The sequence below is a fragment of the Suricata suricatta genome, chromosome 5 (genome assembly GCF_006229205.1).
Source record: "Suricata suricatta isolate VVHF042 chromosome 5, meerkat_22Aug2017_6uvM2_HiC, whole genome shotgun sequence".
In the NCBI taxonomy this organism is placed as follows: domain Eukaryota; kingdom Metazoa; phylum Chordata; class Mammalia; order Carnivora; family Herpestidae; genus Suricata; species Suricata suricatta.
This window is the reverse complement of record NC_043704.1, coordinates 2,633,966-2,647,438: the sequence shown is the minus strand read 5'-3', so window position 1 is coordinate 2,647,438 and position 13,473 is coordinate 2,633,966. Positions and strand designations below refer to the sequence as shown.

General features: G+C 57.3%; 1 protein-coding gene across 1 annotated transcript in view; it reads right to left on the bottom strand.

The window, feature by feature from the left end:
- The window catches only part of TRAPPC10 (trafficking protein particle complex 10), a 72,802-nt gene that overhangs the window by 20,725 nt on the left and 38,604 nt on the right, over positions 1-13,473 (bottom strand). The window contains 6 exon segments of the mRNA XM_029938855.1: positions 2,521-2,633; positions 2,929-3,069; positions 4,770-4,861; positions 5,568-5,644; positions 6,396-6,510; positions 7,030-7,176. Of these exon segments, the coding sequence (XP_029794715.1) occupies positions 2,521-2,633; positions 2,929-3,069; positions 4,770-4,861; positions 5,568-5,644; positions 6,396-6,510; positions 7,030-7,176 (685 nt within the window).

Genomic DNA, 13,473 nt, shown 5'->3' with positions numbered 1-13,473 from the left:
TCCCTAGCTCTCATATGTGTGTTCTTTCTCTCTCCCTTTCTCTAGAAAATAAATAAGTGAACGAACAAAAGGAAAGAAAGAAAGAAGTGAGGAGGAAGGGAGGAGGGAGGAGGGAGGGAGGGAAGGAGGGGGAAGGGAGGAAGAAAGAAGGGAGGGAGGGAGGGGGGAAGGGAGGAGGGGGGAGGGAGGGAGGAAGGGAGGGGGGAAGGGAGGAAAGCACAGACCGCAGTGTTCAGTCACAGACTCTCGCGCCCCACGCCCGCGGAGGTGGCCCGGAATGCCAGCAGAGAGGCGGGCCTGTGCGTCTCACACACACATCATGTAGAGCAGACGTGCCACGTAGCTCTGCCAATGACCATTTTGGGCACATTAAATAACCTAAAAAACTAGAAGCAAACCAATGCCACATCGCTCCCGAGAGCCCCGTCTGGAGCTCAGTCTGAGGGAACACACCCCACCGGTCAAGGACCCGTCTACCTACCTGAAGCCAAAATCTTTGGAAACACTGACTTTCAAGTATTTAAAAACTGCTATAGATGGCACTGTGGTCACGCCCACCATTTTTATAAGCATTTATTTTGAGAGAGAGAGAGAGAGAGAGTGTGCGCACGAGCGGGGGAGGAGCAGACAGGGAGAGAGAGAATCCATGCTATCGATGAAGAAAGCCCAATGCAGGGCTCGACCCCACAGACTGTGAGATCATGACCTGAGCTGAAATCAAGAGTCAGTCAGCCACCCGGGCGCCCCACTGCGGTCCCCCTTTTCAGGTGGAGGTCCCTGCCCCCAGTACAACGGAGTGTGGACACGGCCCTGGAGGAGATTATTAGGCTTAGATGAGATCTGGAAGCGTTCGTGTCATCAGAAGACACGAGAGTGCTCCCTCTCTCTCCCCCTATCCCTCACACTCCATCTCTGTCTCTCTCCTGTCACCACGTAAGGACATGTCAGGAAGAGAAGTTTCATCAGAACCCACCCTTGCTGGCACCTTGACCTTGGGTGTCCAGCCCCCAGAATGGCAGGAAATGATGTCTGCTGTTTAAGCATTGGGTCTGAGGCATTTTGTTATGCGGCCTGAGCTGACTAGGGCAGTAACTGTTCCAAGTAAGTGCTCTTCCTGCTAAACTAAACCCGAGGAGCTAACTGCTGTAATAAATTGAACCTGACCACACAGCACCACCTATGAAATACATCTGCCAAGCTTCGGCCTAAATCTAAGCCTTTCAGACCTGGCCGCCCAGCTGGATGCTCCCATGAGCAAACACTCAACCAAGGCCACAAGGTGGGGAGGCTGAGAGACAGCGGGCCCAACGTCTTTAAAAAGCAGCACCGGACAACCCAGATGTCACCCGGCGGCCGGAGGGATAGCCAGAGCGTGCTCCACCCGTCCGATGGTCTACTACTGAGCGTGAAAACGGAGGCAGCAGGGACACGAGCTCGTCAGAGGACGGCGTGCGGTCGGCTCCATTTACGTGAAATACTCAGAGTGGGCGTCCACAGAGACAGGAAGTGGACTGGTGGTTGCCAGGGTTAGGGGAGGAGGAAGGCTGGGAGGAGTAAGGACGGGGCTTCTTTCTGGCGAGATAAAGATGTTCTAGAATTCACTGCACGGCGATGGCTGCGTGTATCTGTGCACACTGCAAATGGCGAATTCTACCTCGATAAAGCTGGCATGTTAAAGAAGGCACATTAAAGGACGGAAAAGAGACGGCAAGAACTGTTCTAAATTAAAGAGAACCGGGGCCCCTGGGGGCCCAGCTGGTGGAGCACCCAGCTCTTGATTTCGGCTCGGGTCGTGATCACCACTGCGAGATCAAGCCCCGTGTCGGGCTCTGTGCGGGGCCTGCTTGGGATGCTCTCCCTCCCTCTCCTGCTCACGCTTTGTCTTTCTCTCAAAAAACAGAAAAGTAAAAATTAATTACTTAGAAGTGAGCTATAACAATCAAACACAACATGTGATTCCTGTTTGGACTCTACTAAAAATAACTTATAAAAACATCTTTTATTGAGCCACTGAGGAAGATGTGAGTATAGGCCAGTTAGCAGCAAAGTCAGAACCTTGTTCTTTGGGTGGCTTGGGGGCACCTTGATTTCAGAAGGCCACACTAAGCGGTTTCAGGGCCAACAGTGTCCTGTGGTCTGGAGTCACCGTGCAGTTCAACAGACGGAGACAGACACGCGTCTGCCACGCAGCGAAGGTTACCCAGAGCTGGATCTAGGCAGGCAGCACGTGCTTTGCACGGAGTGAATCTTTCTCTGTGCCTACGGTAGTTGAAGATTTTCACAGCGAGAAGTCTTTTTATTTTTTTTAATGGTTTTTTTTTTTTGAGAGACAGAGAGAGCGCAAGCAGGGGAGGGGCAGAGGCAGGGAGACACAGAATCTGAAGCAGGCTCTGAGCTGTCAGCACAGAGCCCGACACGGGGCTCGAACCCATGAACTGTGAGCTCACGACCTGAGCCGAAGCCGGACTTAACCGACTGAGCCCCAGGCGTCCCACGGGAAGTCTTACAAGAGGGCCTGACCTGGGCTGTCCGTGTGCTGGCTGGCGAAGCGGAGGATCTGCTGGCAGAAGTGCTTCCGTTCGTCCTCGGTTAAGTGGCGGTCGCTGGCCAGGAGGCTGCTGGTCTGAAGGTAGCTGGGGGAGAGTCAAGGATCGGAGAAGAGCCCCCGGCCCGAGGGGCACGGGGCCCGCCAGGGCCTCTGTGCGCAGCCCGCGGGGACTCTGCTTTGTGTCTGTGATGCGGACCTGGAGGACAGGCGTGAGACGCGCCGGCCAGGCACCCAGCTCGCACAGCCGGGCACAGAGGCCGGGGCAGGCTTCTCCTCGCCTCACTGCTGGCCGCTGGCCAGACGCCCCCTTGGGCGCCACCGCTCGTGCGCACACACAGAGCCAGTCTCCTATCTCACGGGACATTAGACTCAAAGGATACTTTTCAGTTTGCCCGAGGTGTTTCTGACACTCAGCCAGCTGCTTCCTTGTGTGAGTGACGGGCAGTGCCCAGCCCTCAGCCAGGTAGGTTCCCAGGGCCCCCTGGAGATAGACTTCCGCCTTCTGGGGGGACTTCTTCCTCCTTGCAAATCAACACACAGAGGCCTTCGTCACGGCTCACGACCCCGCCTGCCCGCAGCCCCGTGCGGGCAGAGTCCCTCTCAGAAGCCCCTCACAGGAGCAGGACATATAGGAAGGCCAAGGGCACAGAGAGGTGAAGGACTCGCCCGCAGGTACACAGGTGACCCAACCGAGAGAGGGCCCCAATCCGCTCCGAAACTCGGACAAACGGCCCTGCTCAGCCCCCAGAGATCCATCGGGAACAAAGAACTTAAACAGCAACACACATCACCCAAAAGAACCTTCCAGTCCCAGTTCAAACCTTCAAGAGGTTTAGAATAAAACAAAGCCCAACTGAGGAGAGCTTGCCAAAGCCTCGGTGCCAGCACGGACCCCTGCCCTTCCGCAGAGGACCGGGGCTTCTGAGCTCACGAGGCAAAGGCCAACTGGGAAGGAGAAGCCCGCCCCAGGCACCCGTGGGACGCCTCCCCGTGCTGACCGTCCAACTCTCGAAGAGGTAAGACCTCTCCAATTCTCAAGTTACACACATTTGCAAGCTGTCACACTATGCCCTCCGGTGTTACGTCCCCCGGTTTTGAAGGGGTCAGAACCTTTACTACTTCTTCAGTTCCTATGTCTGGCCAGGGATCCCCCCGTTCTGGAGCAGGGAGTCGACAGAGCCCTCCTCAGCCCCCAGAGACGAGGCCAGCGGCCCCCCAGCGAGTCTGCGGCCAGCAGGAGCCAGCGCCACCCGCGGGAGCTCCCGGCCTCGCCCGCACTGGGCCCGGGCGGGCTCAGCTCAGCATCTGAGGGGGCGGCTTCTTCGCTCCAGTAACTAGAAACTCACTCCTCAGAGTTACTAGGTGGAGGCTCAGGAGTGCCACACTCCAGCCGGGACTGCCCATCACCAGGTGACGGGCTGGCGGCTGCCACCACGTGTGCAAGACGAAGTTCACTAAGACGAGGCAAGAAACCCTTGTGGCCACTTTCATCAGTGACTGTGACTTACCCCTCTGGTTTGGGCTGAGGAAACTATTTTAGTAATTACAGATTTCCAGACAGTGTTTCAAACACACCGTTAGGCAAACTTAAGCATCTTTTCCCTTAGAGCTGACCGTTCCCAGGGCTCTGAAGTCACAACCACACCGGCAGCTCTCCGACAGGCCCATTTGTCAGCCGTGCGAGAAGTACGCAGAGGCTTTTCTCTAGAACCCAACTCCAAAGCTGGGGCTGGCCGCCCCGGTCCGGCCCGAGCACCCCGCTCTCGGGGTTTACATCCCTGGCCTCGAGGCCTTCCGTCTTCCCAGCAGAGAACTGAGGTAGCCAGGGAAGACGCCGTGTAACAAGGCACTTGAGGATCCGCAGCTCCGTACCCGGATACAGATTCTTAACTATTTCCTCCTAATTCTTTCATTAAATAACATTATTAAATACCATAAATGTTCTGTATGCCACCTGCATACATGGTTACATTAACTTAATGAAAGAAACTCAAAGATCACGGATAAATCACAAAGAAACACAAATCTTCAGGGTAACAAGCTGGAAATCTCTCCTTCTGGCTTTTAAAAGAAATAGAAAAAAAAGCCCTGATACTGACTGGTTGAGAGTCTACGTTTTTCATTCTGCACATTTACGCACACCGCGAAATCACCCTGCACGTGGCACTCCTACTGCATGTGGAAAATGTCCGAAACCGAGGAAAAGCTCAGAGTCAATTACATGTAAAACTCCGCCAGGTCCTTCCCCACAAACTTGGCCGAGCGGAGCCTCCCGATGCTGGTGTGCATCTCGATGGCCGCGTGGGACAGGTCCTGCGGGAGAGCACAGGTCCGCGTCAGCCCGGCCCGGAGCGCCAGACGACCCCCCGCGCCCCCCCTGGCCCCGAAGCAGAAGGCTTGGCTGTCAGCAACATCGCTGCGCGTTTCCCATCTGCGTCTGGGTTGCGTTTGTACGTAGTATGTGATTTATGCAAAGTTGCGAACTTGTACGTAAATCAGAAAGCATAACAACCACCACCACGAATTTGGCAGGCGTAGCCAGTGTAACCCCTCAAAGCACTTTCCGTTTGGGGCACAGTTTTCATACTCTTCTCAGCTTCTGGACAACAGGGACAAAGCGCTCTGTCACACGCGCCCCGGTTACCCGCAGTTCAGGAGTCCGGCCCACCCGCTCCTACCTGCACTGCGCTTCCTACGGTCTCTCTAAATCGAAATCTTTTAAAATCAAGCGCACAGACCTGTGCAAGTCTACAGTGGTTTGGTACACAGGAAACCATTGATTATCCTTCTTATAATTTCTATTCTGCTGAGCGAGTGGTAGCACTTTGAACAAAATCATAAACATCCGAAGACACTTTCATGCCTGACTGTGGCACCACGGACACCAGTGCACGTTTAGCGGACAGCAGCCACGCCGGGCGGCACCACGACGAGGTGGGCGAGGCCCGAGCGCCGCCCCCCCCAGTCTTCGGGAGACCGCTGTGTGCCGGGGCAGACAGGCGCCGTGTGTGATACTTACTAAGTAGTGCTTTTCAAAAGCTTCGACTGATGATAATGCTTCCTTGAGCTTCTTGTAAGGGCTCTGAGCTGTGTTGGCTGAAACGAAAGAAAATCAAGAGTCCTTATTCCTCCCCAGCGTGTCCGTCACGAGTCTCCATCGCCCCTGGAGCCACGGCCCCCCTCCCCCCCAAGCTCCGTCACGATTTCCGTGCTTCTCCTATCCATACAGTCACAAAATGGCCAAAATGCTCCGTGTAGTATTCCATTCCTGACCAAGACAAGAGTTTTTCGTTACATCGCTTCCACAACGATGGGAGGTGGGCCCGGCACCACGGGACGTGAGCGCCACACACCCCGCCAGACCCGCTCAGGCTGCTGAGGCCCGGACCTCGGCAAGGCCTTGGCTAAGTCACCCTCTTACTGCTCGGTCCACAACTGCAAGAATCCCGAAGGCTCCTTTCAAAGGCCTTTATGACCTAGGAGGAGTTTTGAGTAAAAGCATTTCTCTGGCTGTATCGTGAGGAAACTAGACCGCCTGTAACTCAGAGGGTCACCAGGGCCCGCTGACCCCACCCAGGCTGTGAAGGCTCCTCTGCTCACTTAAGCCCATGAGAAACTCAGAAACATTTGTCAAAGTCCTTCCAATTTCTTACACCGTTTCTAACATTTCTTTACTCCATTAAAAGGTAAATAACCCTGTATGCTAATCTGCTCGGCTAACAAGGAGCCTAATTTCTCATATGGGAGTAACTGCATTGTTAGAACTTGAGTTAAAGGGGGCAAGAAACAGGCGACATTTTCATTACTGCCCACCACACCGCGGGCACAGACGCACACCAACAAGTACCTGTTTCAGGTCGCTCAGCTCCCAGACCTGCCACAAGGTCAACTATCCTGTTGAGGTCCTCTGAGTCAGGTCCTTCCTCCGACACAAGGCCACACAGATAGCCCAAGGACTTCAGCTGACGAGACAGACCCACAACTTCCAGTCATTTACAAAAGCAGTCAGCAGGGAATTTACGAATTTGAATATACAAGCTAAAATCCAACTAAGTTCTAGAAGACATTTAGCCTCCCTCTCCAAATAATTCTTACCTGCATAGAAAAATATACCGAGTGACTCGGAGGCCAGCAGCTCTGAGCTCACTGACCACCCCGCACCACCCTGAGCTCTCAAGGCCTCCCGCCCAGTCTGCATCCGACAACCCTGACCCCGGCAGGCCAGCCTCTGCGCACGCACGGTGACTGTCAGTCACTTAAGCAGAAGCCACCGGCACTCCCACCCGCCCCCGCCCCTCTCTGCGCCCTCCCCAGCTCCTGGTGCAGAGCGTCTTCAGCACGCTGGACAGTGACACCGCAGGGAAACCACGACCGGCGTGCCCCCGAGGTACCCAGCGAGTGCCCTCCCAGCTGCGGCTCCGCCCGTCCGCCCCAGCGGCACGGCCCGCGGGCAGCGCCCAGGCCTGCCCTCCAACAGTCACCTTCTCGGTGGCGTAGCCCCACAAGCCCACAGTGTGGGCGATGTTCGCGTCCACCTGCGCCCGGTCACAGCAGCCTTCGATCCTCTGAAGCACCTCCAGACAGCTCAGGAACACCCAGCAGTCCAGAGCGCCCGGCGGCACAGAGACCTGGAGGGGACAGGCAGGGCCGTGAGCACAGCGCTCGGGGACGCCCGCACCCCCACGGCCCAGCGCACCCCCAACCTGACGGCTGCCACCTGCATGCTGTCGGGAAAGAATGGGACAGAAGAGTCATGCGTCGGCCCGCTTACGGAGAAGCGGTGATCTATGTCCCAACACGGTATTCGATTTTCTGTTTCCAACGAGAATGAGAGACTCAGCAGGAATAGAAGTTTCAGGAATACGTTCTAACAAGGTCGCCAAGAAAAGCCCACAGAAGGGTGACTGTCAGCACTCACTCTAAGTCTGAAGAGGACACAGGACAAAGGGCAGAAGCCAGGACCTCCGACGAGCAAGGGCCCCATTTCAGGAAGATCACGCTCAGCACGTGAGATGTGGCGATCAAGGTGACGCTCAGCAATCACACAGTGCGGTCATCGCCCTGGGCATGTGATCGTGCTTGTGAAAAAGAACTCTTGGTGCTCAGACACAGTGAACTATCACCCACGACTAAAACATGCTCAGATCTGCCTGAAAATAGTCCAGGGAAAGGGGACAGGGACACAGAAGAGACGAGAATGGCCATCTGCTAGAGCTGGGGACGGGGCACCCAGAAGTTCCTCACATTACCCTCTTGACCATCCTATGTATTTGAGCCTTTCTGTTAAAGAACCAATGAGATAAATATTACATTATCACCAATACGAAAGCATCCCCTGCACAGGACCGCCTCCAGGACGCACCCCCACACCCGAGCACCTCGGAATCCCCTGCACAGGACCGCCTCCAGGACGCACCCCCACATCCCAGCACCTCGGAATCCCCTGCACAGGACTGCCTCCAGGACGCACCCCCACATCCCAGCACCTCGGAAGTAGGGGTGTGCCTCGGCATCGATGGCCCATTAACACATCAAGCTGGCAGGACAGACCGTTTTCTCAGTGGCACTAATGCCATGAGGGATCGTTGAACTGGCATCCCAGGTTGGTGACGTGTTAATTTGAACTACTCAGAAAAATTTTTTAATGTCTTCATTTTATTTTGAGAGAGAGACAGATCATGAGTGGGGAAGGGTCAGAGAGAGAGGAGACACAGAATCCAAAGACAGGCTCCAGGCTCCCAGCTGTCAGCACAGAGCCTGACGTGGGGCTCGAACCCACAAACTGGGAGATCATGACTGAGCCAAAGTCGGACACTTAACCGACTGAGCCCCCCAGGTGCCCCAATTTGAACTATTCAAAAAAGGGACCTTTGGAGGTGCTTCTGCATCAGGTGGCCAGGGACCGCTGCCTAAGGCTGACAAAACGCCTGCTTCCACACACCCTGAGCCAATAAAAGGACCTGGAGGCAGCTAGAGAGACCCACAGTGCCATTTCCCGTTCCTATAAAAGCTAAATTGCCCAGGCTTTGCAAACTGACACGAACTCCTTAGACGTTTAGAAGAGAACTCTGGAGACAGCGCACCGCACCCAGGGGAGGGGCGCAGCGTGCGGTCAGCAGAGCGGGGCCCGCGAGCCTGACGGGGCACAGTCCTCCCGCCCCAGCCGGACCGGGGTGGGCTCTACGGCAGCTGATCCAGCCGGCGGGCGCGGCCTGGGACCTGGCACCTCACAGGACCCTGCGAGCACAGGTACCCATTCTGTGGAAACTTCGCTGAACACGCCCCTGTTGTCGGGCACACGCTGGATGTCTGCCCGCGAGAACAAAGGGCCCGTATCAGGGCTCCACACCGTGTGCGTCTGATTCAGAGGAACCCAGAGAGGGAAAGGGGAAAACGGGCAGTCAGAGCAGGGGCTGCCGCACAGGGGGGGCCGGGGAGGGAGCACCTGAAGGGACCATGGCAGGGAGCACGGTGAGGGGCTGCAGGTGGAGCGCTAGCACGGGCCACAGGGCAGTGGACACTGGGAAGGGCTGGGGCGGGCTGGCAGGTCTCCGGGATCAGAGCCCATGCAGGGAGGAGTGAAAGCGGCCAAGAACCTGAGGGCGAGGCACCCAGACGGCACCCGTGTGCACGCGCAGACCCTAGAGAGGCACACGCCATGATACTAGCCTGTGGAAAGATGGTGGAATAGATATGGTCTCGATCTTTCTTTTCTGCAAGCAGCGAGCGCCACCTTCTGGAGAGCAGTGTGTTAGAGCAGCAGGATCGAAGGGCAAACGGGGCAGAGCTCGCGGCAGCCCCGGGCCTGGCGGGGCGGAGCTTCAACCTGCACCGCGGGGTGGCCAGAGCCAGCACGAGGGACCAAGGGGAGGCGCTCTACCCCGTCACCCCGAACCAGTGCTTGTTCGGGTCCCCGGGCCGGCCCCTCCCCTGGGCCGCTGCCCTGGCTCCCGCAAGTCTGGAAGCCCCTGCTGAGGGAGGGACACATGTGCACTCGCGGTGCTCACAGCCCCAGATCTGGGGCTCTGGGGCGCACCGGCCTCTCACCCTGCTACTTACATGTCTGTCCGTCCCAGTGCCCAAACGAAAGCCCAACTACGTGCCCCAGAGGGACGAGCGAGCCTCTACCCACGGCTCGATACACAGCGGGCTTTAGGAGTGGCTGATCTGAGGCTCCGCTCAAAACATAACTGGAGTCATGGTTTTCTCATTGCTTTAAAAAACTAAGTCACAACACACAGTGTGAAGGACTCAATCCCAAGTTTAGAGCCCCATGAATTTTCACAAAAGTAAGCAGCACTCAAATCGACAAGTGACCACTTCCGTTAACTGAGAAGGTCCCCTCAAGTCCCTCTTCCCAGTCAAGCCCACCGGAGAGGAGCCCTGCTCTGCCCTGTCGCCACCAGCGACCTCTGCCTGACCGCTGCCCTGCCCACGAGCAGGCGCACGCGGTGTGGGCGGGGTCGTGCAGCCCCCGCTCGGCGGCTCGGTCCTGCTGCTGGGCCGTGTGCATCCGTCCGCCCGTCCGCAGGCCTTGGGTTGTTACGGGGTTTGGCCACTGCGGAGAAAACTCGGGGCGGTGCGGCCCCCCCACTCTGGGGGAGCAGCCTTCTCACACTAGGAGCCCCCCAGCCCCCGGAGCACCGGCCCACTCGGGAGGAGAAGGCGGGCAGCGGTGGGCGCCCCTCTCCTGCAGGGGTCTCTGCGGCATCAGGGCAAGGAGAGGCGGCACCTGGTCTCTAGGGACGCCTCACGGCCTCTGGCAACAGCCGCACAGGTGCCGCACGGGGCGGTGACAAGAGCTGCCATCGAGGGGGGCTGAGAACATGGGCTCCCCGGCGGTGTCTGTCGTCTCCCGGTCCAGGCACACACCACGAATCCACGGCGATCTGGTCCTAAGCCAGGCTGCCCGGGAACACGACCGCACCCACTCCGTCGATTTCCAGGGAACTCGGGCCAGGACGTCAGCCAGAGTCAGACCCCGCTGCCAGCTCACCGGCTCCTCCGAACACCCAGGACCATCCCTCGGTCGGACCCATTTCTCTCAGGCGCGTAGCTAGGAATCTCGGATTGCCGAGCCCATGGACAGACACACGTCTACGATTCAGTAGACCGCGCCAAATCGGCTGGACAAGCACCCCCCACACCGAGCCCCGGCTCTCCTGTCCGGTCCTGTCAAGCCTTCCGAAGTGCTCCTTTCATCCATACGGTAGTGTGTCTCCGCTGGAGCGAGCTCCGAGCCTGCTCAGACACGCGCACTCACCTCCGCAGGCCGGTCCAGGCGTGGCGGCCCGTGCGGGACACACGCACGTCCGCAGACACTCGAGGCGTGCCGCGGGACTCACCGGGTGGCGACAGCCCCCGAGCCCACGCCACCTGAACCCGCAGAGACGAGCCTCCGCCCTGCAGAGAGCCAGAGAGCGGGCTCGCCACAGCTGCTGTCTCGTGTGGGGCCGGGCCGCGGGCCCAGCAGGGACGGCCCACCTTCCCTAGCAGGACGGGTGCTGACCACCCTTCCAGACTTCCGGACCATCTGGGGAACCGCTTTTGTAAACAACGGACTTTTAAAACTGATTTCTTAGGGCGCCTGGGCGGCTCAGTCGGTGAAGCATCCGGCTTCGGCTCAGGTCGTGATCTCACAGTCTGTGGGTTCGAGCCCCGCGTCGGGCTCTGTGCTGACAGCTCAGAGCCTGGAGCTGCTTCGGATTCTGTGTCTCCCTCTCTCTCTGACCCTCCCTTGACCTTGCTGCCTCTCTCTCTCAAAAATAAACAAAACAAAACAAAACCATAAAAAACAAACAAAAAAATAAATAAAATATAAAAGAAAATAAAACAAAACTGTTATCTTAATATAGGTGTCACCGCTTTCTGAGAGCATGGAGCCTGCTTGGATTCTCTCTCTCTCAAAATAAATAAACTTAAACAGAATTGTTTTAACGTGCCCCAAGTGCCCTAGTCCAGAATCCCGTCCTCCCCACTGAATCATGCCCTCATCCCCGGCTCTCCTCCACCCGCATCTGGTCACTGCCCCGCCAGGTCCCTCACCTCTCATGGCTCCCAGCGACTCCTTACGACTAGGGGCCGGAGCCCAGGCTTGTCCACGCTCTCCCCCAAACCCGGCTGCCAGGGCCTCTGCAGCCTTCCCGACAAGCCCTGCCCCACCCCTGCAGTTCCATGGACTCCCTGCCAGCTCCTTCAGTACCTCCTCAGCCTCAAACACGTGCTCGCATCTGCCAGCACAGGCAACACCCCCAGATGGACCCTCTCACCAACCCGCTCAAACGCCAGCTCCCCGGGACGGGGCTCGGTCCACCTGGCTCTCGGCTGGGAACTCGGCGCCCAGAACAGATGCTTGCCTGGCGCAGCACAGGTGCCAAGGAGTGCCGTGGAGTGGAGGAATCTTCCACGGTGCAGCTCATGCAAGACCAGCCCCGGGGGTCCTCCCGGGCACACGGGGGGCGCCACGTGAGCGCTCGCAGCCGCACAGATCTGGGGCCTCTGCATCCCTGCCCCTGCTGCCGCCTCCTGGCCGCCCGGCCCACCTGGCTGGCCCGGCGCCCTGGACCTCGGGCCTACTGGGCTCGTCCTCACCGGCATGCCCGCCCGGGGCCCTGTGGGCTGCCGCCGCCGGATTCCTGGACGGCACCTGGCAGCCCCTATTCTCTCCCCGGGAGCCGTCAGCTCTCTCCAGTCCTTCCTCAGCAACGCGTCTGGCGCTCACTCGTCCCCTGTCCACTTCTGCTGCTCGGCCGCCAGGCATCTGCAGCAGCACATCCTCAACAAACCGAAGCTACGCCCCCGCACCCTGCCTCTGCTGAGCCCCAACCTCGGGCTGCCAGGCCCAGGGGCCAGCTTGGAAGGCACACCTTTCCTGTTTCACCCAGTTTCATGTGGAACCTTCTAGCACAGGTGGCCCCTGCTCACAGCCTGGTAGACTGGCTGTGACTGGTCTCTCGTGCACGGCTCTGGCCAGTCTCTAGACCAGGTGGCTTTTCTGGGATCCTGAGCCTTCTCCACCTACCCTGTGAACATAATCAGAACCTAAGCCAACAAAAGACAAATCAGTACTGAGGGGGACATATTTTTATTTACCTCTTTTAATGCAATAACTACTTTTTTTTAATGTTTGTTTTTTTGAGAAAGAGAATGAGAGAAAACAGAGTGAGTGGGGAAGGGCAGAGAGAGGGAGACACAGAATCCGAAGCAGCTCCAGGCTCTGAGCTGCCAGCATGGAGCCAGCGTGGGGCTTGAACCGATGAACGCTGAGATCATGACCTGAGCCGAAATCAGACAGTTACCCAACTTCAACTGACAGACAGTTAACCAACTGAGCCACCCAGGCACCCCGTGGGGGACACATTTTTTAAAAACTCATTTGGGCAGTCATTATAACAAATACATAATGGCCGTCTAGAGATATCTTTCTCTTATTCTCACTTACAATTTGGTAAACATTAAAATATATGCACATTATTACTTTCTTTCTTATCAAAGATGCCAGTAAATAGGAACGGCTCAGTTAACTGAAAAATGGGAAGATCTTTCTGGAAGGTAATTTGACAATATATACACATGCTCCTGAAAGGGCAATTCTACTTGCAAGAAAACATCGCGTAGAGACGGATGGATGCGAATACACGTGACGCAGCTGCCAGTCATGCTGAGCAATCCCGATGTCCCGAACGGGGCTGACCCGGTAAGCCCGGCCCCGAGACCGGAAAGGGAGCCCCTGTCGTCAGGACGCGCAGGGACATTTTCTTCTGCGTGCTTCTCTTCATCTTCCAAATTTATACAGACAACATAATCAACTCCTGGTACACGGAGGGCAAATCTTTCTGGATGTTGTGGGAACAGAGGAAGACCCTGTGCAAGAATCGCCGGAGCGCACGCAGCCCTGGCGGCCCCGCCCCCTCCCGGCGCGCGCC